We start from the raw sequence: 24803 nt of genomic DNA on the forward strand, positions 1-24803 counted from the left end.
CCCCTTCCTTCTTCTTCCCTCAGCTTTATATGCTGAGCATGACATCATATGGTGTGGAATACCCCTTGGTCAGTTGGGGTCAGCTGTCCCAGCTGTGTCCCCTCCCAACGCCTTGTGCACCCCCAGCCTCCTCGCTGGTGGGGTGGGGTGAGAAGCAGAAAAGGCCTTGACTCTGTGTAAGCACTGCTCAGCAGTAACTAAAACATCCCCCTGTATTATCAACACTGTTTCCAGCAGAAATCCAAAGCACAGCCCCATACTAGCTACTATGAAGAAAATTAACTCTGTCCCAGCCGAAACCAACACAGGGTCGTAGTCAGCTGCATTGGCTGAGGTACAAGTGATCCATTTTCATGTATACAACACTGGGAATTTAGGTTGCTGATTTAAAGACAGTGCTTCTTAGCTTAGTGTATTCAAGTTTTAGCCTGAATTATCTTGCTTTTAGCTCTGAGACTCTTGCACTGACCAGTAAAAATTTATTTCTCCAACATTTTTCAGTAAATCGTTTTGCAAACCATGGGTTCAAATCTTTTGAGATGCTCTACAAAGCAACACGATGTGATGACAACAATCTTCTAAATAGCTTTACTGATGCATTCCAGAGTGCGCTTGGTAAAATGGTAGGTTAGTAAATACTCCTTCCTTTTACATACTTTTTTAAAAAACATACCTCATTTACTTTCCCCAGCTAACTCATTTCATATAAAGAAAATACAACAGAAACCCATAAATGACATGTGTGCTTTTTCAGAAGATGACCAGTCTCCTTTAAAAATAAAGATGATTCACTGGCATTTTAATGTAATTCAGTTCAGTCTGCAATGTGGAGTTGTATAGAACAGAATTTATAGAAGTGTGCAAGTAGCTTAGGGACCTGGCACTCATAGATTTTCAGCAGGCTTCCAAAGAGAACCTGTGCAGTTTTGAAAAACCTGGTCAATTGTCCCCTAAATTAAGTGTTGTTTTTGAAAGTTGGATGTGATTATAAAATATATGTATTTTATACAGAATGTGTATAACATATCCATATAATATAAATGAATATACATGTATACAAATAGATAAATTCCACATTTGGTGCCTAGGTCCAGGCACTTAAATCCAGTACTAGTGATTTAAATAATTTGCTCAGGTTTCTTGAGTTTCTGAGTTCTCACTCTTATCATTAAGAACTGCATGGCACTGAATTTGAAGGGGTAGCATGTTTCTTCTCTATCGTGTCTCTTGCTTTCCACTTAAGTATCACAATCTCTTCTCTTAATCCACGAGTCTGTACTCAGCTGCAAAGCATAAGCAGCAGGACTTTGAGTTGTGGTTTCAGGGGTGGCTGTCCAGGCCTAGTGTGATAAGCATCATGGCAGAACAGAACACTGGGCATTTACAGATGTTTTTGCAGGACAAGGCCCATATGCTAAAAGCCCCTCTACTAACTAAAAAGCATTATTAGCACATACAGCTGATGGACAAACTCCTGCAACTTTGGAATATATGTCAGTAGCTCTTGTCAAATGGCTGAAGACTTACATAACACTTCAGGCAATCTCTGACCCTTGGACCTAAATATCTGTTACTCTCTTGCCTTGCTTCAGGTTTGTTCTCTTCCAGCAGAGGAATCCTGGCTGGTTTTATTTCTGTTCCTTTCCCCTAAGAGCCAGCTACCACCAGGTTCCAGTGCTTAGACCGTTACTATCGGCAAGCAAAAGATAATAAGGAAAAAATGCTTAGTGACCTGCCCAAGCAATTACATCAAAATGCAACAATCTGGGAAAACAGTCTAAAAGGCTGTTTTGAGTATGCCTATTCCTATTCCCAAGAATTTGAAATTCTAGCAGAGATCTGAAAAGGAGGGAGGAATCAGCAGGAGCCATCTTTCCAATGAAAATTGGTATGGAAAAAGCAAAGCAATTCCAAAACACAACCTAGAGCCCAACTTGCTTGAAACCTTTCTGGAAAAAGCAAGAAATACAGATTTTATCAAAAGTGATGCATTCATCTATTCTTATCTAATCTCCACTGCCTTTGTGGAGAGAAGACATCAACAATACCAGAAAGGTTTCTGTCGAGCTTTCTGTTCTGTGGTTTCTGTCCTTTTCAGATAGTTTTCCCTGTCCTCTGAGGTCTCTTGGTGGAATGCATGAGTCCCTTTCCATGGGTATGGAGAGGTGGATATGAAGAAATAAGGTTTGAAAGCTAGGAACAAAGTGACAGCATTGTTGTAAGCCTGACAGAATTACTAGTTACATAGCTGGAAAAACCACAGATGTTTTCAAACGTGTGAGCTCTCCTGTCATCTTCAGCAGGGAGAAACAAGCCTGAACTTATTTCTGTATTTTGGGATTTACATGCAAGAGTGGTTAACTGAATGGACATCTTCTATTACAAAGATCTTCTATTACAAAGATCTTAAAGATCTTCTATTACAAAGAGCTTGTATGCCTACAGGGTGCTGTCTTATTTCACAGCTGTATCAATAGAACATACTTCTTTCAGCAGACCTTGCCAGGTTTATAAGAGGCATGAAAGGGGAAATATAGTGTCACTGGCAAGACCATGCTTTACATTGTAACTAGAAGTTTTTATAAGTCAGGGGAGGGGGCTATGTGGCTTTATTTTTTAATGTTATTCTTCTTTATGTTGGAAGGTCCCATCATTCTGTAATGATGTTGATGATATTGACTGCAGATTGGAAGATCAGACACAGAAACATTGCTTGGAATATAATTACGATTATGAAAATGGATTTGCCATTGGTAATTATTGATTGCATAGATTCTTAGCCATCCAGGTTTAATGCAGCATAATTCCTTTTGTTCTGAAGTATGCAATGTGTTGTGTGACATGTTCTTTAAAAATAACTATAGAGCTCTTAAGATAGTAAGCAATTACGTAGTAGGTTTTATAACAATATTATGGAACTGTTTGCTGTCTGGTTTTGATGCTGCTTCCTATATAGTGTAGAGGATTACTGAGTTGCCTGTAGAAGTTTACTGAGATGCCTTGTGATGGGGAGGGGAAAAAAAAGCACGCACACAGAGTCCTACAAACTGCTTGGTTAGCCTGGAAGAAAGCAACTTTTTAAAAACATACAGTTTCAAACCAAAATACTGAAAAAGTACAATAGATGATTCTGGAGATTGTTAAGAAAATGAGGAGCATCCTTGATGCTGGTTCAGATCAGCACAGAACCCCCACAGTGTAAAGCTATACAAGCTTAAGTTTGCCCATGAGCTGTGAAATGACTTCCTGCATGCAAGGCCACATTTTGCAGGATGACTGTAGCTATATCAGAGTGAAAGCTGTGACAGTCCTAGTGATTGTTCCCACTTTGCTTTATGCCAAGTAAATTGCCATTTTCAGTCCATTTTCAAACAGGTTAGTGTCCATGTTGTACTGCTGTTGTCCTTGGCATTTCTGAGTCCCGGGGGGGTGCTGAGAGCAGAAAGGCTAAAAACAGGTAACTTACATTACCTATCTTAGCAGGAGGCATTTTGGCAGATCAACATCAGAATACATACTCTGTCACAGAACTGTGGCTCTTTTACAGTTTTATAGTGGAGTTACTTGGTAGAGCTTCCTGCTTATTCTCACCTTTTAGACATGCTTCACTGAGTTTGAGAAGACATTTGTTTGAATCAGACACAGGGGACTGGGTGTTCAGTTTGCAGTTGTCATCAGGGTAAGGATGAATATTTATGACAGCTGGAGTTAACTTGTAAAGGTGCTTGGAGGAGACAGTGTTGAGGACATGGGATGTAGGGCCCTATTATCCTCTGGTTCATGTCAGCCTCTTATCAGAATAACCTTGTTGCTGTTTTTCTGGAGTTTCTCATGATTTTACACTGAGGAGGCAGGAGAGAACTCTCCTCAGGTCATAAGAGACAGCAGTTCAGAAAATTAGTTGTGGAATACTCACACGGTATTAACCGCAAAGCTTGTTGGGGTTAACTTGTCCTAGTTTCCACTGTAAATTGAGCATAATTAAGTGACTGCTAATAGGTAACTGGCAGAATTTTTTTATATTGTCATGTTTTTTAAAAAATAGCTAGATCAATGGAATAGAACATGCACCTCTAGATTTAGTTATTATGAAAAGGTAGATTATGTACAGAAACAATTGTTTAATTGTTTCTCGTTGAAAGCGTGTTATAGGTGAAGGATGTTATACAGGGGGTGAATTTGACTCGCTATGTGTAACAGGAAATGCCTGGCTGGGGGGAATAAACACAGAAGGTAATGCTACCAGCCTTTTCTGAGAGGGCAGACAATGGTAGAACTATATAGGAGTTGTGAGAAGAAGACTCAGTGGAGACATGTGGCATAGGCTGTGCTGTCTGTAATTGAGCGGGTAGAGGAAGAGAGAGCAATACGGAATTGTTGAAGAAGATGTTGCTGGCTGGTGAAGGCCCATGCAAGACAGGTGAAGAGAAAGAATTGCAACCTGTAACTTTTACAGCAGTATTTCTTTAAAGCTTTGGCTAACTGCACAAGATTCAGGATCTCTACGATACCAGTTAGGAGTGAGACTAGTTTTTCCTTTTTCTTTAGTCAAAATGCTGGTACAATAGGCACTAGTGCAGAGGCAAAGTCAGCACACATCATCTGGAGCTTCAAACAGACCCCATTCTACTGGGGATGTATTTTAGAAATATCTACAGGCACTTATTTTCCACATGATGTTGCTTCTCTTTCTGTTCTTTCTTAATGCCTCACAGGACCTGCTGGCTGGGGGGCAGCAAACCAGCTGGATTATTCCTATGATGATTTTGTTGATGCAGCGCAAGAAGACAACTTATCCAAGCATCTCTCTGCCTCTGTAAAGGCAGCACCTCCTCGAGTCAAAAGGCATAAGCTGAATGTTCCAATGACTGACCACAAAATCAAGTTAATATTTAACATCACAGGTGAGAGAAGTCAAAATATCGTCCTTCTCCTCTTCCTCCTTTTTAAAAAATATGTTACTAATACATTCACTAAACTTAGCTTTCAGTTCACAAAGCCTGCTGGAGGTGCAGATGGCAGTTTTCTGGAGATGTTCTTAGCCCCATTTCGTTACAGACTTTCTGCTTGGGGGAAAGATCACAGCCTCATGTTCATGGAGAGCATTGTGCACATAGCCTGCTTTCCACTGGCAAGCTTGAGTGTTGCACTCTTGATATACTCCAGAGTACACTGGAAGTGCTGACTGTAAAATCTGTGTGCTTTTTGTCTTTTCTGTTTATATCCCAGCTAGCGTGCCACTGCCTGATGAAAGGAACGATACATTGGAACTGGAAAACCAGCGACGGCTCCTTAAAACTCTGGAGACGATAACGAACAGGCTGAATAGGACTCTCAATAAGGAACCCATGTATTCTTTTCAGTTTGCATCCGAACTCATTGTAGCTGACAGCAACTCACTAGAGACCGAGAAGGCCTTTCTCTTCTGCAGGCCTGGTTCTGTGCTGAGGGGGAGAATGTGTGGTAAGCCAGATTACTTGCCCCTTACATGTATTTAGAATCCTTTTGAAAAGCAAGGTTTTAGAGAATGTTTGCAGAGGGTTATGGTTTGACACAGTCCAGTGCTTGTGGCCTCCCAGAACAATAAACTGCAAAAATGCTTTGCGCAGTTTGACTTCCAGAGGATGTTTATGTTCCTAACCAAGGCCTGTGGAAAAAGGATGCTTTTGTACCCAGGATTCCACTCCCATGGGGAAATCAGACATATTCACACTTGGTGATACAGAGGAAAACAGTGCTTGGTATGCAGTCTTTTAACCCTATTAGTCTTGTGGGTGATGTGTAGCTAAGATAGGGAATTGGATTCCATTTCCTGCGCATAGCTTTGCAGTGTTTAGAGAGGTACCCCATTTGCTGAGGAACAGAGTCACATTTCACATAAATAGGTTTGACTAAATGGGAAGTCCAGAGGCAAGACAAGTATGTATGATTGTGCATTCTGAGGGGAACCTTATGTTTCCAATGTTACAGTCAACTGCCCTTTGGGTACCTATTACTCCCTGGAGCATCACACCTGTGAAAGCTGCTGGACGGGATCCTACCAAGATGAGGAAGGGCAGCTGGAATGCAAAAGTTGTCCATCTGGTAGCTATACTGAGTATCTACACTCTAGGAGCATCTCTGAATGCAAAGGTGAGAACTTTGTCTTCTTCAAACAGCCACTTCTGAATGTCTGGTGACATCCTTTTGGTCCCCATTGTGGGAGTATTGGAATAAGGTTAGCCTGTGAAACAAAGAGCAGTCCTAACTGCCACTTGATGCATATGTAAAGAGAAAAATCCAGGTTTTCACTGCTGCTGTGGCATGCAGGATGCCTGAGCAGATGTTTTAAGAAGAGCTGGCCTTTGAAGCTTTGTTTCATGTCTGTCTTCATTCTGTGAGATTGCAAGCCCATTTTGCAGGGACTAATACACTTAAAATAATGCCGTTCTTGTCCTTGCCATCCCCCCTCCATCCTACCGTGATCAAAGGTGAAATGTCTGCATCCTACTACAGTGCTCTGGCATTGAGCACGTCAGTACCACTATCTCTGTGTGACTTGTTCCAAAAAAGAAATTGCTAGTTTTATTTCCTGTTTATTGTCTTACCATTGATTTTGTTGATTAAAAATGAGTAACTGAGTTTCAGTAAACCATCTGTGAAGCTGATTGGAAGAGAATTAACTGGTTAATAATTCACAAATGCACTACCAGTAACTTAACCACAATTCCTTTTTTTTTGCTCTCTGTACTCATGAACTCCTTCAGAGTAGAGCAAGCTCTAGAAATAAAAGTCCCTGTGACATGTCTTGTGATTTCAGCATTATTTTCAGAGGTTAGGAGCCATGTTTCCTGTTGGACATTGCTTAATCTTTATGAATTCTTCTGCCTTACAGCTCAGTGCAAGCAGGGAACATATTCACCTAATGGTCTTGAGACCTGTGAAACATGTCCACTTGGCACATATCAGCCAGCATTTGGATCCAGGAATTGCATCTCTTGCCCAGAAAATACATCAACAGTAAAAAGAGGCGCAGTGGATGTCTCAGCTTGTGGAGGTTTGTAACAAAAGAGGCTACGAAATTTTTTAAATTAAATCCTAAAAATTTCTAAACGTTGTTTAAACATCAGCTTATGTAATACAGTTCATCTGCCTGAGGTTGAAATCCACATATGATTAGGTGTGGACCAAGCAGCATTTCCCAGCAAAATGATAGGTCATTTCATGATACCCTGATTATTTCAAATGCCTTCCTTCTGATTTCCAAGATGGATTCTTACCTCAAGATGAATAAAATGAGATATGTGATGGGAAGAGAAAGGGAATGACAGGACATTTGTCACTATTATCTCCGGAACAGCTTCCACATCTTCTGTACAAAAATACTGAATTTTAACACAGTTTGTTGCATAACTTTTTTCAAGAAATTGTTCTCAACTGTCTTTGGGAAGCTTTACCAGAAAGATTCCCAGGGGAAATACTCTGCAGGGATTAATGGTACAAAAAAGATTTGTCTTTTGTCCTTACTCCTTCTTGAAGGCAGGGGGGAGAACAGGTGTGAGAGATAACAGGGAAAGGAAGTTACATTTGAAAGCTGTCCCCAAAGCAGCAAAAGGAATAGATAGAAATACTTCCCAGATATTTCCATAGTCCTTTGAGAATGACATGTCACCTAACAGCACAATTTAAATAAGCATCTCCTAGAGTTGTGAATTCCTGGCAGGCTTCACCCTATTCCTTTTAAGTCTGAGGAGGGACTATGAGGGGAGGAGGCAAAATGACCAGAAAGAGGTGGGGGGAGGTAGGGTGGGGATGCAAGTGATGACTCAAAAAAAAAAAATGTCCTTTTGTTCTTGCAGTACCATGTCTTGCAGGAGAGTTCTCTCGTACAGGCTTGACACCTTGCTACCCTTGTCCCAGAGACTACTACCAACCAGACCCAGGAAAGTCCTACTGCTTGTCTTGTCCCTTTTATGGAACAACAACTGTCATTGGTGCCAGATCGATCACAGATTGTTCAAGTAAGCCAAATTGTCTCTGTGGGAGAAAGTGAATAAAGGGAACATCCAAAGGATGGCCAGCAGTAGTCTTAACAGAAAACATCCCACTTACTCTCCTAACAAATGTAGACCTTCCATTTCAACCAGTGAAGTTCGTAGCTGGTTTTGCTTACTGGTGTTGCCTCTGTGTAATGTAGAAGGAGTGACTGTGTGATACAGACCAAGGCTCAATAACAGTGTACATATACGGAGTGTATATACACACACACATTGCATATGTATGCTATATGTATATGCTATAGAGTTATATATATACACAAATATAAACAAATGTGTGTGTGTGTGTGTGTGTATAAATACACATAAAATATATTTGATATGTACACACACATATGTGTTTTAGAAATGTATGTGCTTACAAATACATATTTGTGTAAAATATATGTAAAATACTATGTGGTTACTGTAAAGTTTGCTTTTTATTCCCACAGATTCACTTTTTTCAGCGTATCTTTAGATGCATTACTAACATGCAATTATTATGCCCTCATAGAATAGGGACTTTGCCATACAGTATTATTAACATCACTTTCATATCTTTCCTCTTTAGGTTTTGGCTCTACTTTTTCAGCAGCTGAGGAAAGTGTAATGATGGTACCAGCCTCTCCAGAAAATATCAGCAAGCAGTACAAAGTCAGCAGTCAGGCAAGGACAAGATATATTTTCCAATGTTATCTCAAATGAAAAAAAGAGTGCCTTATGCAGTAGTAAATGACTAAGGCCTTTTTAAATGCAATTGTTATTCTGACTATATTTCCTGAAGAGATGAGAGCGATGGTCATGAGGGGAACACTCAAACTCTCTTTGTAATCATAGAAGCACTTTCGCTGAACAAAGGAGGCTGCATCAGCTATTGGCAATCTTAAATTTTGGACTTGAAGCCTTCACCTGATGTGTATGAAATATTTATCACACTTAGAAAAGAAATGTAAACTCCATGGAGGAGGTTCAGCCAGTCTATAAACAGTAGATTGACCACTCTCAGTCATCTGATGTCTTCCATCTGCTGAATTCCAGAAAATGCTACCAGGCATCTAAGTCCCAGTTGTAAAGTCTTTGTTTTACTTATTGCAACATAGAAAAACTTGAGAGGAGGCAAGCAGAGCTCCCTTCTGCTGTGTACCCCCTTTGAAATACAGGCAAGTCCTCATGTGATAGAAACTACTCCAGTGACAATGTTTGCCAGAGATGCCCCCTTATCCCCACCATCTCCACCCTAGTATGTAATTCTGACAATACTCCTTTGTTTGAATCTAAAATTAGGATATTGTGTAAACAGGAGCAAAGTTGACTGATGATAAATTTGGCCTGAACCATTATATAACATATAGACAGGTGACAAATTGATCTCCTATGGTTTTAGTTGACCATTTACTCAAGGGTTTTGCTGAATTCAGGTTTGCTATGTTAGAAAAAATAATGCCACACAGTGAAGTTCCCCACCAGTTCACCTGATGACCAGTAGCAGGAAGTGATTAGCCAGCGTAAAAGGATGCAAAGTGGAGAACTCTCATATAAAAGATAGCATAATATAAAATGTCACCTGTGAATCATAGCTAAGAAAGTTTTAAGGGAACAACTGCGATGGTCACATTTTGCTCAGTAAAAGGTCATTTTAAAATAATAATTCAGATTCCTGGTATTTTTCTCTAGAAAAAAGAATGGTTGATGTGCTGGGGAGACAAAGAGGAAGAGTAGAAGTTAATGCCAGTGACTTTTTCTCCCCAGCTTTCCAAAGTGGCTATAGGGTGTGCAGTTTAAAATTAGGATATTTTGTTCCACCTGTATTTCCACCTTTACTGTAATTGTATCATTCTTGCCTCTGGTAGGTCTTTCATGAGTGTTTCCTGGAACCATGCCACAACAACGGGACATGCAAACAGTTGGGAAGTGGATATATTTGCATATGCCCACTTGGATATACAGGTAAAAAATTGAGAAGCAGATGGAGGAGCTAACATGTTTCCATGCCCTTAACATGAGCAAGCATAAAGAGGCAAAACATTTGGTGCAAGAGTATAGCCTAATTCGAATATCCATCACAGATTTACCATACATAAGTATTAAGAAAAGAAATAGTTTCTCATGTTCTGCTGAATTATATCATGTTTGACAGAACAGGATTTTGAATGGGGTTTCTTTTAGTGGAGTTAGTGAATTTGAAAATCCTGTCACTTGGCAATATTTATGATTAGCAAATCTGGAAATTTGCACTCTAAACAGCTAATTCTGCCAGATCTGCCTGTACTCCTCTTCACTGTTAGCTTCCCAGTTGCTTCAGAGCAAACAGATGACTTATTATTCAGCTATTATCAAGAAGTGATCTCTGTTACTTGTGATAGGTATTAAGTGCCACTGTCTGGAACTGATCAGTCTGTTGCCCGATGTGGATCATACCTTTCTAATAGCATTTTGTCTCAGGTCAGTGTTAAAACACAATCTAAAGAGAAGATAATAAACCTGAATGTCTGGTAACATACGCAATTAATCAATCATGTTTTCCTACATTAAGTACTCATGATTTCTGTGTTTCTGAACAATTTCAAATTTTGTCTCCCTGTTCTCAGTCTTTTACTTTGCATTCTAGGCTTGAAATGTGAAACAGAAGTTGATGAGTGTAAATCATCTCCTTGTCACAACAGTGGAATGTGTAAAGATGGCATTGGGACCTTTGTTTGCCATTGTCAACCAGGCTATTCAGGTAATTTGTTTCACTTCGTAGCTCTTCTTCAGACAGGCATTGTTTCTGTACCAAGTAGATAAGACGAAACACAAGGGGTGTATAATTCCACATTTGTGGAATTATAACAGGAAAGCAATCTGATTTACAGGTTAGAGTAAGGTTCTACTGTATGTGAATAGGTTTTGAAATAAAAGGATGAGCATTGAAGGACAGTCTGTGTGTGTGTTTGTGCATGTATGCTTCTGTTTTGTGACATTTCTGGTCTGAAAAAAAAATTAATGAAGTTTAGGGAATTAGTAAATACTCACAGAGAAAATGCTTGTGAGACTGAATATTGCCTGACTAGACAAAGCATTTATGCAGTTGCTTTACTGCAGCCTTATGAGTGAGTGGGCTTTTTCTTATCTTTTTTCTCAGTTTTTTTAACTCTTACCTGCATGTATGTTGAAGGCATTGAAATCTATGGGGAGACTGACATGCTTGAGTACTTTGCCAAAACAGCACCTAACTTCTAAATATTGAAATAAACTATTGAGGAGATAATTTTGTGTGATTTAAAAAAAGGCCTGGTGTTTTCCACCAGAAATGGTCTCCCTAATTTTTCAAGTTTGTGGCTGTACATTTACCGACAGCAAACTTGCTGGATATTTTTTAAAATTTATAAAGACAAGCCATGGACTTCGCATCTTTCACATCCCAGCATCTAAATAACACAGATGATCTCTGTAGATGTTTGCAGTAGTGCAGTCAAACATGGAATTTTATCACCTGATCTCAGTAGCCTTTTGTTATGCAAGCAGTATGGTGCTGTTCTCTTCCACATTCAGTCACTGCAGCATGCAGACCTTGAATATGTCTTGATCATGCCTTGTAACCCTTGCTGTTTGAAGGTCTCTTGTGTGAGGAAGACATAAATGAATGTAGCTCCAGTCCATGTTTGAATGGAGCCCACTGTGTTGATGGCAAGAACAGTTACCGCTGCACTTGTGCGAAAGGGTTCACAGGTACACCTTTTTCTGTTTAAGTCAGCCTTCACTCTTTCTGACCAAAAAAGATGTCTTCCTACCCTGTCCAAAGTATTTCAGTCTCATTGCTATATGTTGCATGTAATATATGTTGATATGGATGTACTAGATTCCCTAGGTCCATGTAATCTCTCAGAGTCCCTGTAGTGTAAGTGTGGCTTCAGAAGGATTTACTAGGTGATCGATCTTCTATTCCTAATTTTGCCATGAACTCACTGTGTGATGTTGAGGAAAGAATAAGGACATTCACATGGGTGCAAACTGTTATTTTGAATTTTATTTTAAAAAGAAAAATATTGTAACAGTAGACAAGATCATCTATATTAAAACTACTCCCCATCCACATACTCAGCTTTCTACTGATTTCATGGATTTCTGTAACAACTAGGCATATCTGTTGATTATCATGTTGCCAAAGAGCACTATAAAATCACACAGTTTCTTCTTTCTTTGGTGCTTGTACCACAGAGCCTCTTTCACAGCAGAAATCCCAGAATCATGTGTTTATGGCTTTCATGTTTCTCCTTAGAGTTAAGGTTCCAGCTAAATGTCTTTTGTAGCAGCTTTTCATTAGTTGCTCAGACTAGTTTCTGAGGCGATTTCCTGATTCAGCCCAAATTACTCACATAATAGGCAATATCCATTTAAATTCCCCATAGTTTGTTGAGTATTAATTTCTACAACTGTAAAGATGGTTCCTGTAATTCTTCTATGACCACTTAACCTCAGTTAATGGATTAAATCCCAAACCTGCATGGCTAACCTGGTGTTTGCTGTTTCCCAGAAGATTGGCAAAAGTTCTTAAAAAAACAGAGATGGGTTAGTAATCTTCTTTCTTAGGTTAATTCAAAGCAGAGCTGTGACTTTGTTCTTTTCTTCTCAGGTGCTCACTGTGAAATGGAGGTCAATGAATGCCTTTCAAACCCGTGTCTTAATAGGGCTATATGTGAAGATCGAGTTGGCAGTTTCTCCTGCAAGTGCCTCCCAGGTTTTACTGGTGTCTTGTGTGAAAGAAACATCGATGAGTGTCTCAGCAGACCCTGTAGGAACGGAGCTACGTGCAGAGATGGTATCAACAGCTTCAGGTGAAAAACAGATGATTGATGTAATACAATGTGGAAAGTCAGGTATATTGTGGTGCTTTAGCCTTCTTAGATTTCAGCAAGGCATTTGGCAGCCTGATCCAACATAAATGGTCCCCTTATGCACGCTAAAGGAGATTTTAAAAGGCAAGAAAATAAATCCTCGTGTCTGCACTCTTAAAAAATTCTGAGGTAGACAGCAAAGAACATATGAAGAGTTTGAAGTGTAAGCATGGTAGGACTGCATGGTTTTAATATTTATCTTCCAAAACAAATCCACTTTCCCAAGCTTCAAGGCCTTGCTTTCCACTAGAAGAATAGGTGATGACCAGTTATGTACCTGATAATATTACATTCCTATAGCCTGCAAGACAGGGATAGCTGTACATGTTGAGAATACAGAGATTAAAATACAAATACTGATGGAATCTTCCCAATATTTCTTTTTACGTTTTAGGGTATCTGAACTCAGATCAGAGGTTACAAATACCAATAGCAGTGTCATAACCTAGATCACTGTAGAGGTAGAGAGATGGACCAGCTGTTACTGTCTGGGTTTAATAACTCTTTCCCTCCCCAAAGCCCTAGAAGTTTTGGTGCCTTTCAGACACCTTGGTTTTCCAAGTACGAGAGGTTTTGGTGCCTTTCTACTGCCTTGGTTTTCCCTCAGTGTAAGCATGTATGCCTGAAAAGTCGAGTACCTCTTGTCTATAAATCTGTGGACTCTAGAAGGCATGCTTCACTCACAGGAATGCAATGATTGCCTCTCCCAATTTCCTATGAAGAAATGCAGACTCTGTGTTTAAATATTGTATTGTCCCTATCAAGAAGAAATATTATGCAGCTAATAGAATACAAGCATCCTTAAAGGAACAACCAAAATAAAACTCCATTAATTCTGTGGTATCTCTTCTGTTGATTTTTTTTTTTTTCAGTATATGGCATTCCCATTGGCAGACCTGGTCTCATGGCCAGGATTCTGTGTCATGACAGCAGCCACCTTTGAAGTGTGCTTCTCTTTTCCTCCGTAGGTGTCTGTGTGTGACAGGGTACACAGGACTGAACTGTGAAGTGAACATCAATGACTGTGACTCCAGTCCCTGCTTAAACCAAGCCACCTGTGTGGATGCCTTGAACTCGTACGTTTGTAAATGTCCCCCTGGCTTTACAGGCAGCAGGTGTGAAACAGGTACACAGGACCAAGTGTCAGAAAAAGGTGGCTTGACTAAGTCTCTGGGCAAGATTTGCTCTGGCTGGGCTGATTTTCATACAGCTTCCCCAGAAAGCAGCTAGGGTGGTGGGACTCTGAGAGGCTAAGTGGAGCCTGTGTGACTGCAGTGTTAATAACTGTCATTGCAGACAAGTAACGGCATGTGTGCTATGTCATATTTATATTCATTTCTCTTTTCTAAGGCACAGTTCTATCTTTTTAATACCTAGTAGGTCTATCAAGTTTAATTTGTATTTGCTCTGCGTATCTGAGTTAATTAGCTCTTTCTGTTTCTTGTATTTCATGTAGGGCTTTGCATCACATGATTAGAGATTATGGGTAGTCACAGCTTTGGAAGTCCTAAAGGCATCAAGTTCCCTATGGGCAAAAGGGCATTAAGTTCCCTATGGTCAGGCAAAATGGGTCACACCTAGTCAACTTCCTGGATGATGCTGGAGTTAGGCCACACAACCACGAGGCTCAAATCCATTTGTCTTTTAGCCACTCCATGAAAATTATAAAGTGTTACACTAGTAGGTGGTGAATCTTTAAACAGAAGCTGAAGTACCCATGTTGATTTTACAGAGACAGTAGAGGACATACAGGTCATTTAGACCTACCGTCCTATGTCTGAGTTTAATAACACCCAGCTTTCAGGAGAGCTCCACTTGGTAGATTTACATGTAGTATCCTTGTAAAGCATGTCACTCTGCATTGAAGAGCAGCACAGAAGTGCTGTTCCACACCAGTGCAGTGTATTTCAGTAAGTCGGGAGCAGAAAAAAAATCTTTTTCTTTTTTTTAATCTTGGCTCTTATGAATGAAATGGAATCATCTGATCACACCTTTTTCAGTTGTTGGATGGCAGATGGATATGTCATTTCATTGATAGAGGACCGAAAAGCAAGGTTCATGTTCATTGTTTGTTAGATAATCAGCTTCTTTTCCAGTTGTTTTTCTTCAAACCCTGTGTGTTTTCTAGCCTTGGAAAGCTCTGTATGCTGGCTGATGTTAGACTTCTGTACATTCTTTCTACCTCTGATCAATTTAAAGTGAATAATTTTTGTAGATGGGTTGTATTCCATTTTATTGTGTTTGCTTAGATTCCATTTGATTCTCTTTCTCAATTTTCAGGAATGTAGCTCTGACAACTTTGTCTTTGTTGCAGAACAGTCCTCTGGTTTCAATCTTGACTTTGAAGTCTCTGGTATCTATGGATATGTCATGCTTGATGGTGTTTTCCCATCTCTTGGTGACATCACCTGTACATTCTGGATGAAATCCACTGACACCACAAACTACGGGACTCCCATTTCTTATGCAGTGGAGAATGGAAGTGATAATGCATTTCTTCTGACCGATTACAATGGGTGAATCATAATTCTGCTTTTCTGTAGCTTACAGATGTCTTGAATTGATAAGGAACGCATAGACCAGAAGTCTGAATATCAGCTTTGCCTACTTTAGGGGTAGAAAAATCTGCATCCAGACTCCGTAGCTGGAGTCGCCTCTTTGTTTTGTTTTTCTCCTTGCTTTGTTTCCTTCAATTTTTGCCAAATAGAATAGTAATGGCAAGAAAGCGGTGAAGTTTAGAAAACAGAATATTTTTGTCTGGACTTACATTTACATTATAGTTAAATGATGCATTGAGACAATGATTGGATAAAATGGAGCTCAGCACTCAGAGTACTTGTAGTGTGACTCCAAAAGCAGGGATGGACCCAAGGGGCAAGGTTAAGAATCCACTATGTAGCCATGACTTGAGTCTTCATGTTTTGGTACAAAAGCACATTATTTATTTCACCATGCTTTCCGTATGATAACCATAACTTCCAACTTCTCTGAGAGAGAGAGATATCTTGTATGATGATCTTTCAAGAGAGATTTCTTGTATGATGTAGACCCGGTTATCTCGTTTGGCAAGTAACATTTCTTTGAGTCATGTGGGACAGGCCATGCTTTTAAAGCTGCTGCATGCAACTGAATATGCCTTCATCTTCCTTCCATGCAGTTGGGTTCTTTATATAAATGGGAAAGAGAGGATCACAGACTGTCCTTCAGTGAACGATGGTAACTGGCATCACATTGCGGTCACATGGACATGCACGGATGGGGCATGGAAAGTGTACATCGATGGAAAACTGTCTGATGGAGGCAGCGGGCTCTCTGTTGGCTCAAAAATCCCTGGTATGCTTTATTTATATTACACCAGATCTGTTGCCTTCATTCTGTTTTTATTGAAGAATTCGCTATGCCTGCAAGGAAATGTTTATTTTGGTGTTTTTAGTATGTTTTCACATTTTCAACATTTATGCAGTGCTCATGTTTGCTGTTCTTGTTCACGCGGACATTTCCCTCACTCAGCCTCGCTGAAGACAAAGTGCACATTTCTAGAGTAAACTAGTAGGTAACTTGTTCTGGGGGTGACAGAATTTAGTCCACAAAGGAGCCTGTGCTGAGCTGATTTTGGAATGGCTGTGTGAGGATAGGTTTCTCACACAACAAACTTAAGTTTAACTGGCATTTCCCTTGCAAATGTGTGCTCAGAGTTGATTGAATTAGCATTCTCCTTTACTTTCTGACATCTTTTTAAAGTTATGTTTGTGTTTTTTCCTAACAAGGTGGGGTTTGCTATTTCATTGTTTCCTGTGATCAGCGGTCTTTCCAGTAATATCAGAAGACATGAAAAGGAATACCTTCATCACTGAATAGCTGCGAAAGGCCCAATATTAGATTGCTGCAAAGAGATTTGGTTTTGATAGTATTTTCATACTGCCACCATACAACTTTACAGAGTTTCAAAAAACTATCCGTATTAAAAAAAAAAAAATAGTGAAGCGTTTTAGTCTGTGTACCTTATGCTTGCCCCTGTCTTTCCCAGTTACGTTGGAGTTATCTCCAGGGACAAGACCTAAGGAAATGTGCAGTTTCCATTAGTTTTTGCCCTTGTCCACACACCCTGTGACATACAAAATGCCTGTCCACATCATCTGTGCTGCTGGTCAAAGAGAGGAAATTTAACTTGTATGGCATGTCAGAACATTGACTGTCTAATCACCAGTGTGCTTCTGAGGGTTTGGAATCAAATTTGTTCTATCTGACTTTCTAAGCTTTTATTTAAAGCAGCAAGTGCAAGCTAGTACTGTAAAATATGCCCCACCTGCTCAAAACTGCATTTTGCATTGCTCTGTAATATGCTTCAAATACTGAGCTAGAAGTGGTCTTTTAGAGCCAGTACCATTCCTGAAGCAGCAGTGTAAAGTTTCTGCTCTGATCAGCATGAGTTTAGCATTAATGCATATTTGAGAGTCACTTCCAAATTGTTATGCTCACCTACCTCAGTCTAGCATAAGGCTTCCCAGAGGTTTGCTGAGAGAATTTGTTGAAGGTGGCTGGTCTTCTGCACTACAAAATCTTAGTAACATAGGGTAGAAAAAGTTTTGGTTTGCTTTGTTTTTAATCTTCCTATGGGGATCCCTGCTGTAAGGCTTTGTTTCTTATCCCTGTTCTAATTCTCTCTGAGTTTAGGTGGTGGTGCACTTGTACTGGGTCAAGAGCAAGATCAGAAAGGAGAAGGATTCAACCCAGCTGAATCTTTTGTAGGCTCCATCAGCCAGCTCAACATTTGGGACCATGTCCTGTCTCCACAGCAGGTAAGTCCTTACTGCAGTGTTTGAACACAGGGCTCTGAGCACAGGATGAACATTTGAAAAGGTATTCAAAGTTAGCATATTGGATAGACCTCTGTTCCCACAGAAGTCAGTGAGGACCAGATGAAGTTCTGGCTTAGGGTAATAAGCTTAGCGTAGTAAGTGGAGTAGCTTTAAGCAAAACTAGGTGTGGTAAAATCAACACTGAGTCACCTTCTATGTTGACTGAGCCTTTCTGTATTATGTAGCTGTAGTATTGTGTATGTGAAAGAGAAATGAAGGCATGCACAAAAGCTAGCAGTTCCTGTTGGAAGAGGGAGAAAACCCAATGAAACGAGCTCAGGGCTTGTTTTACAGGTTACAGTTCTCTCATCCTGCTGTGTGAAGGCACTGGTAAAACTTCAGAGGGGAGGCATCAGAATTTGTGTCAATGTGTTAGACACTATGAAAAATCTGAGCTATATAGTCCCAGGAAAAGTCTGAATGGGCAGCATAACTGAATATTAGGCTACTTTTATTCAGGTACCAAAAATAAAGGTTTGGCACTAAACTTTCACAGAGTTAAAAAAAACAGTGTGCATCAAAAGATGTCTCTAAGGACAGTGATCCCTCAACTTCTCTGGGAGACCAGCTTCAGTGTTCAGTTATCCTCAGAGTGAAATTTTTTTCTTATGTCTAGTTGGGACCACTTCTGTTTATGACTACTGTTTCTGTCTCTCACCATGCACTGCTGTGAAGAGCCTGCCTCTATATACTTGATTACCTCCCCGTAGGTACCGGGGGCTGCTGTTAGGTGTCCCCAGAGCTGTCTCTGCTCCAGGCTGAACCAGCTGTGGTTCCACAGCCTCTTACCACAGGGCAAATGCTCCATCCCATCACCTTTTTGATGCCCTCCCCTGAACTTGCTCCAGCTTGTCAATGTCTTTCTTGTACTGAGGAGCCCAAAATGGAATGCAATACTCCAGATGTGGTCTAATAAGCCCTGAGAAAAGGGAATAATCCCTTCCTTGGTTTTCTGATTGTGACCTTGTTCACACAGCCAAGGATGCTGTTGGTCCTCATTATTGCCAGGGCACACAGCTGGCCGATACTCAGCTCACTGCCTGCCAGAGCCCCTAGGTCCTTTTACACAAAGCAGCTCCCCTTCCAGGCTTTCCCCAGCCTGTATCGTTCAGAAGTTTTTCCTTCACATTTGTTCTTGTTGCATTTCATGATGTCTGTGTTGGCCCTTTCCTCCAGACTGTCAAGGTTCCTAGGATGCAGCTCTGACTGGGCATACTGACTGGGCCTCCCAGTTTGGTATTATCTGCAAACCTGATGACAGTGTGCTCCATCTCCACTTCCTGGTCATTAGTATTTCAATCCTGAAGGTCAGAAATGGTGAAACTGTTGGTAACACTTGAACAGCAAGGACTAACGTTCTTGGGCCAGGTCCTTGTTCAAGGACCATTTCTTGGGCGAAGGGTCTTTGGATTAAAAGGTTTTGCTCTTCTCCTGGTGGTTTTTTAAGGTTTTACCACTATTTGGTGGTTTATCACTGTTTGTTTTCCATGATACAAATAAGAAATAATAAAATGAACAGAAAATAGAAGTAAAGCAGAATCTTTACTTCCAGCATTCAGATGTCTCCTCTGCTTCTTTCTCCTTTTCTTTGCTACTTTGGCTTTCTGCTAGGTTCAGAACTGCCCAGCAGTCTGCTCCTGTTCTTGGCTTTTGGCATCACCAATTGTTGCATTGCCAAGTCAAATCTTAAGGGTTTTTTTCACTAGCAGTTTTGAAGCTGATAAGTATACATGTGATTTTACAGGACACACTGGTGAAGAAGTTAAGTGCAATTTTCTGAGCCTTTCTCAGTGGTCACCTGTCTTTAATGACAGGCTTGATTAAATTTCCATTTGCTTCAAATGCAATACAGTTAGGACGAGGAAGAAAATCCTGCCCTTCATTTATGGTGTCCATAAATGATGTCCATACTCGTCTGAAAAGACAGATGTGAGACCAGACAGGGAGCTGAGCCAAGTCAGCTTCCTATAAAATTTTTACCTTATTCATTTCAGAGCTTGGGATAGTAAATCATTATCATTATCTGTTATTATCAGTTTTGTTGTGGCCAGCTGGAACTGTTCAGTAAATCTTACCTTCCTATTCTCAGCCATAAAGGAAAGCGGGGTGACAGAATATGTTGCCCAGTGAATAACATAAAGGCAAAGTCCACTCTTCAAGATTTTTCAACTTCAGTTGCTCATCCACTTGCACATTAATTTTGCATAGGTAAACCAACAGTCTGGTTGTTTTATTGCTGAGTAGACAGCAGTAGAAATATGAGTTGTCTGTATGGGACTGTGAGGTCCTTTCCAGCCCTCCATTGTCCATCATATGTCTTTGGAAGGGCTGATTTCCAAACCTGCCTTTCCCACACTGGAAATTTTTCCCTGCAGATTCCTTGCAGTGTGTTTGCAGCCCTTGGCCTAAGCAGTTTCCATCAGCGCATACTGTTTAAGTGAGATCTTTGAAATGGCCTCAGAATAAACAGAGGAGGTTGCTCTCTTCTCCAGCTAAGCTGACTCCGCTAGAGTCTGGTCCGCCTCATTGGAGTTCAGGGTAGGGGGACTGTGAGAATAATTCAGTCTGAGGTTCATGGTGTACCTTCCTTTCTCACAAAGACAGACAATACAGTATATTATTCTTGGTAGTTGTTTTCATCCACTGGAGACTTGACAGAAGCCAGTCACCCTTCTGAGAAAGGCAGTTTCCCAACTGTTCAGCATAAACTGGGCACACCTGTGCTTTCCAACCAGCTAGCTGTGCCCTGAAGCCATGCTGCATGTATTGTATGGGTGTGCTGGCTGTGCTGAGATGTACACAGCCCACTGGGCTGCTCATCTTTGCTCTTCATAATTCATTTTTTCACGCTGCTGAAGGAAACATTCCTTTCTCCCTGCCAGGGAATTACTGGAATGACCCTCCAGCACAGAAGAGCCAAGGAGTAGGAAGTAGTCTCAGTAGCGTAATTACTAACATGTTCTCTTAATTGAATAACCATGTTTTCTCCATAGACCGCTTCCCTCTCTGATATCTTAAAAGAAGAGGAAATCCTTAATTATCCCTTTACTGCACATTTACCCTCCTCAGGGCACATACTTTTTTTCAGCAGTTCCATGGCTGAAATATGACTGCGTCTGCCCTGATAGGGAGAAATGTAATGGGGAGTACTGTGCCAATAATACACCTTAGTCCCAGTCACCTTCTGCGACTATGTTTCCTTTCTGTTCCTGGAGTTATAGTGAACAAAGGAATGCAGAGTGAATCCAAAGCCCTGGTCATTCATTTGCAGTTTTAAAACACTTTCATGTAGCAGAAATCTCCCTGAGCATCCAATGGAACTAGGCGGCCTTCTTTTTTACATACGTTGGGGTCAGGACATCTGAACTCCTTCCAAGAGACCGCTATGGAATATTTATGTGACATACCATCATTAAGGGTCTGTCTGCGTATTCTTACTATTGCATATAGTTTACACTGGTGTCTGCATAGCTTAAAAGTGCTGTGCCATCTGGGGTTGTAGCCCCCAAGTTCCTTCTGTTGGTGGCCAGACAGAAATATAATAATGTTACTATGTTTAATAGATTCTCAGAGTCACAGTGAAGAAGTAGAAATATTTTACCTTATTGAAATAATTGGGTTTTTTACATTACAATACGATACTGAAATAGCCTAAGGATTCCCATTGGCATTTCAGTTCCTTGTAGTAAGAATGCAAAAGAAACCCCTAGTGGTGCCATTAAAGGAGTTATGTTTTAAATGGAAAACTTTTCCATCAAAGATATTTGACCAGATCTGCTCTCAAGATAGTAATCTGCTGTTGACCTAACAGTGTGTTCCTTTCTTTCTCCTGTCCTTAGTTTGCCTATATAATTCCTGTTTCAGTACATAGTTAGTTATGGCCCTGTTGTGCTTTGGTTGAAGTTAATGCCAATACTGCTGTTAGTATTGGTGTGGGTAGGCCTTGCCTGCAGTGTTTTGAAGAGCCTAGTGCATTGAATTCACAAAACTCTGTCTTGGAAACAGCAAATTGCTTTGTTAAACTGCTCCTTTTTGTGTTTCTGTTCCCTAAACGTGGTGCAGTGCTAGCAGAGTTTGTGGAATGCAGATCTTCAATGTTAAGTTCCTTTTGGCTCCTATTTGACATTTTTCTGTAAATATATCAAGTTTTCTCTTCAGGTTGCATTCTCATATCTGCCTTTTTCTGTGACATAAATACATTTCTTTTTTCACGCTAACAAACGCAATTGTGTTTCAAGAACTATGTTTTATTCTTTGCTTGTATGACAAGTATTCCTTCAGGTATTGCTTCAGTACATGCCTGTCCACAGCTAGCTGGCTTATAAGTACAGAATAACAAGTAGTTCAGCCAGAAGCCTCTTGTGCTAGAAAGGATGAACATCGTTTATTCAATGATTTGTTCTAGTGTTGCATGCAGACATGGAAGGAATATTTTTTTACATTCTTTTCCTACATGATCCTTAAACAGCACCTAATCAACTGTTTTAAATCCATAGGTAAAATCTCTGGCTACATCCTGTCCAGAAGAACTCCAAAAAGGAAATGTACTAGCCTGGCCAGATTTCCTGCCAGGAGTTGTTGGAAGAGTGAAGATAGATTACAAGAGTATATTTTGTGCTGGTTAGAACTTTATTTCCTAGAACCCTTTTTTCCTGAACAATATAAGGCTCTTTTATGAGATCAAATATGCTAGCTTGCAGCCTTTGCCCTACTAACCTTGAATAAATTATTTTGATAATATGACAGTTAGAACATTCAGTCCTTCATTCCTCGAATTCCAGGGTTTTGTAACAAAAGTTCATTGGAATCTCTAACAGAGATTTATTGCTTCCTGAATTGAGATGGGGAAAGAGTGAAGATGGTGTTGGGTCAGAAGGAAGTTTTTCTTGTCTTTTATTCTAAAAATAATTGGATGGTATTAAAATACCTACTGCCTCTTCACCTCTTTTCCTACAGATTCGTTTTCTGATGTTATATGTTGATGATTCTCAAAACCATTTGAACCCGAGCAGGATGTAGCGTACATAACGCTTCCCAAAGCTTTCTCCTGGATAAACTTATACAGGATCAAACAATCAGATAACAAGTTTATTCGTTTCAGCACATAGCTGTATCTCTTACTGTATGCATATATTTTGTCCACAGACTGTCCGTCTTTGCAAGGATCCGTACCACATCTGCGGGCCTCTTCTGCTGATTTAAAGCCAGGGTCAAAAGTGAGCCTTTCCTGTGACCCAGGCTTCCAGATAGTGGGAAACTCTGTTCAACACTGCCTTAACCTGGGACAGTGGACACGGCCTTTTCCCCGCTGTGAAAGTGAGTTGTCTCAGTGGGCTGGCAGGATTAGGGAACCCTAGGTTTTATTTGGACTCTATCGCTATTCATGGCCTGTTTATCCCTTCAGCTCTGATGCAATTGAATCCATCCATGTTACAGCATATACATATACGCTTAAAACTAAACTCATGTTTTACTGAGCAGGAACTACATCACAATCGGATTCTGCCACCTTTTTCAGTCAGTTTCTAATGCCCATGGCAGAAATGAGTCTATTTGGATCAGCAAACTGATACTCTGAACTTACCTCCACAGTGGCACCAGGAGTGTGGAAGATGCACAGGAAATGCTAGAATATGTCTGTGATTTTTAAGTGTCACTGAGAACATCTGGTTTGAAGTAAAAGCCTTGGCATTAGTATGTTATAGAGTAGTTTCTTTAAAGGCAGCAGATATTTCTGTCAGGACCTAGAAGCACTCCAAGACTTACAGGATTTCTTCTAAGAAACTGGCTGTATACATTCAGGTTGCCGAGGTTCTTTGATTCCTGCTCCTGCCTTCTCCTTTCCTTTGGTTCTCCTCTGCTGTGACTGCCCATGTGACTGCAGTTGCCTGTGTTGGAGCTGACTATATTTTTCATTTCAGCAGAACAGTAAATTAGCTCCAGAAATAGGTATTGCATGATCCCAAAATTGATCACTAGTTTGGGGAAAATCATCAAATTTGTTAAAAATACCTTAAAAATAGCTTGATCTAGATTTGATGCAATTTTTGTGTCTTCCTCTTTATTCAGTTGTTCGTAGCACAAATCCGGGATCTGTCTCCTCTTCTGCCTAAAGAATAGCATGCATGTGATCATTTAGCCAAAAGCAAGTCCTGCTGGGCAGACTGTAAGTTCACTGGCAGAGACAGCTTTGCTCCTTCTTGGTGTGTTATCAGTGACAAGCCACCAGAATCCTCTTAGTGTTGTCATCTGATTTCTCTGTATTGGGGCAGGCAGTTTTACCTGTTGAGCACAGAGCTCAGACAGAACAGGGTTGACCTGCCACAAACATGCTGAATGAATGAGGGCCAGACTCGCCACTAGCCTTTCTTAGCCTGTTCCACAAGTACCTGATGAATAAAAGCGGGTTGAAGATAGCTATTTCCTGCATAAAGAACTGCAGGGTTTATAGTGGAAGGTGTGGTACAGAAAAGGTTTTACTGACTGAATTGTAATCACTTATTTTAATCTCTGCCTTCACCCACCAGGATCTGTTTCCTCTTCCTGCTACCAAACACTCCCAAAACCACAGGTCTCCGTCCCCTGACAGCCTGCCTTTGTTACAGGCTCTTCAGTTCTATCCCTCTGCAGCTAGTTCTTGGCTTCCATTACCACGGGCTCTAAACACTTCACAATGTCCTGCTGCGTGATCCTGGCACACGGCTGGGGAGCAAGGAGTTGCTACAGTCCATGTAGTTACAAAGATAGGCTGGGTAGCTGTTGGAATAAGTTCATGTCATCTTGATTGAAATGAAGATGCACAGAAGCAGCTCTGCTAGAATAAATAGCATCTTCTGGCAGGCAGGTACAGTGATGCCTTCTGCTGGCACAGCGGGGATCAGAAAGGCATATTTACTATAGTCAAAGTCAAAGTGATGCCCAGGGTTGTATGTGAGGTCAGTTCCAATCTCTCTATTGCTTATGCACTCTCTGGTCTCAGACCAGTACTGTAACCTCTTAGCAGTGATCTGTTAGCTGGTTTTGCAGTGTTCAAACACAGAAACATTGAGCTT

At 40.6% G+C, this 24803-nt stretch overlaps 1 protein-coding gene across 1 annotated transcript in view; it reads left to right on the plus strand.

The window, feature by feature from the left end:
• Positions 1 to 24803, plus strand: part of SVEP1 (sushi, von Willebrand factor type A, EGF and pentraxin domain containing 1) — a 133381-nt gene that overhangs the window by 65088 nt on the left and 43490 nt on the right. The window contains exons 13-30 of the mRNA XM_075526166.1: positions 502 to 623; positions 2645 to 2753; positions 4716 to 4904; positions 5230 to 5463; positions 5971 to 6132; positions 6875 to 7036; positions 7839 to 8000; positions 8590 to 8684; positions 9869 to 9965; positions 10627 to 10740; positions 11613 to 11726; positions 12631 to 12832; positions 13861 to 14018; positions 15207 to 15408; positions 16050 to 16225; positions 17567 to 17691; positions 22248 to 22371; positions 22897 to 23067. Of these exons, the coding sequence (XP_075382281.1) occupies positions 502 to 623; positions 2645 to 2753; positions 4716 to 4904; positions 5230 to 5463; positions 5971 to 6132; positions 6875 to 7036; positions 7839 to 8000; positions 8590 to 8684; positions 9869 to 9965; positions 10627 to 10740; positions 11613 to 11726; positions 12631 to 12832; positions 13861 to 14018; positions 15207 to 15408; positions 16050 to 16225; positions 17567 to 17691; positions 22248 to 22371; positions 22897 to 23067 (2718 nt within the window). The remainder of the gene's footprint in view (positions 1 to 501; positions 624 to 2644; positions 2754 to 4715; positions 4905 to 5229; positions 5464 to 5970; positions 6133 to 6874; positions 7037 to 7838; positions 8001 to 8589; positions 8685 to 9868; positions 9966 to 10626; positions 10741 to 11612; positions 11727 to 12630; positions 12833 to 13860; positions 14019 to 15206; positions 15409 to 16049; positions 16226 to 17566; positions 17692 to 22247; positions 22372 to 22896; positions 23068 to 24803) is intronic.

The sequence above is a fragment of the Mycteria americana genome, chromosome Z, assembly GCF_035582795.1.
Source record: "Mycteria americana isolate JAX WOST 10 ecotype Jacksonville Zoo and Gardens chromosome Z, USCA_MyAme_1.0, whole genome shotgun sequence".
NCBI classification, from domain to species: domain Eukaryota; kingdom Metazoa; phylum Chordata; class Aves; order Ciconiiformes; family Ciconiidae; genus Mycteria; species Mycteria americana.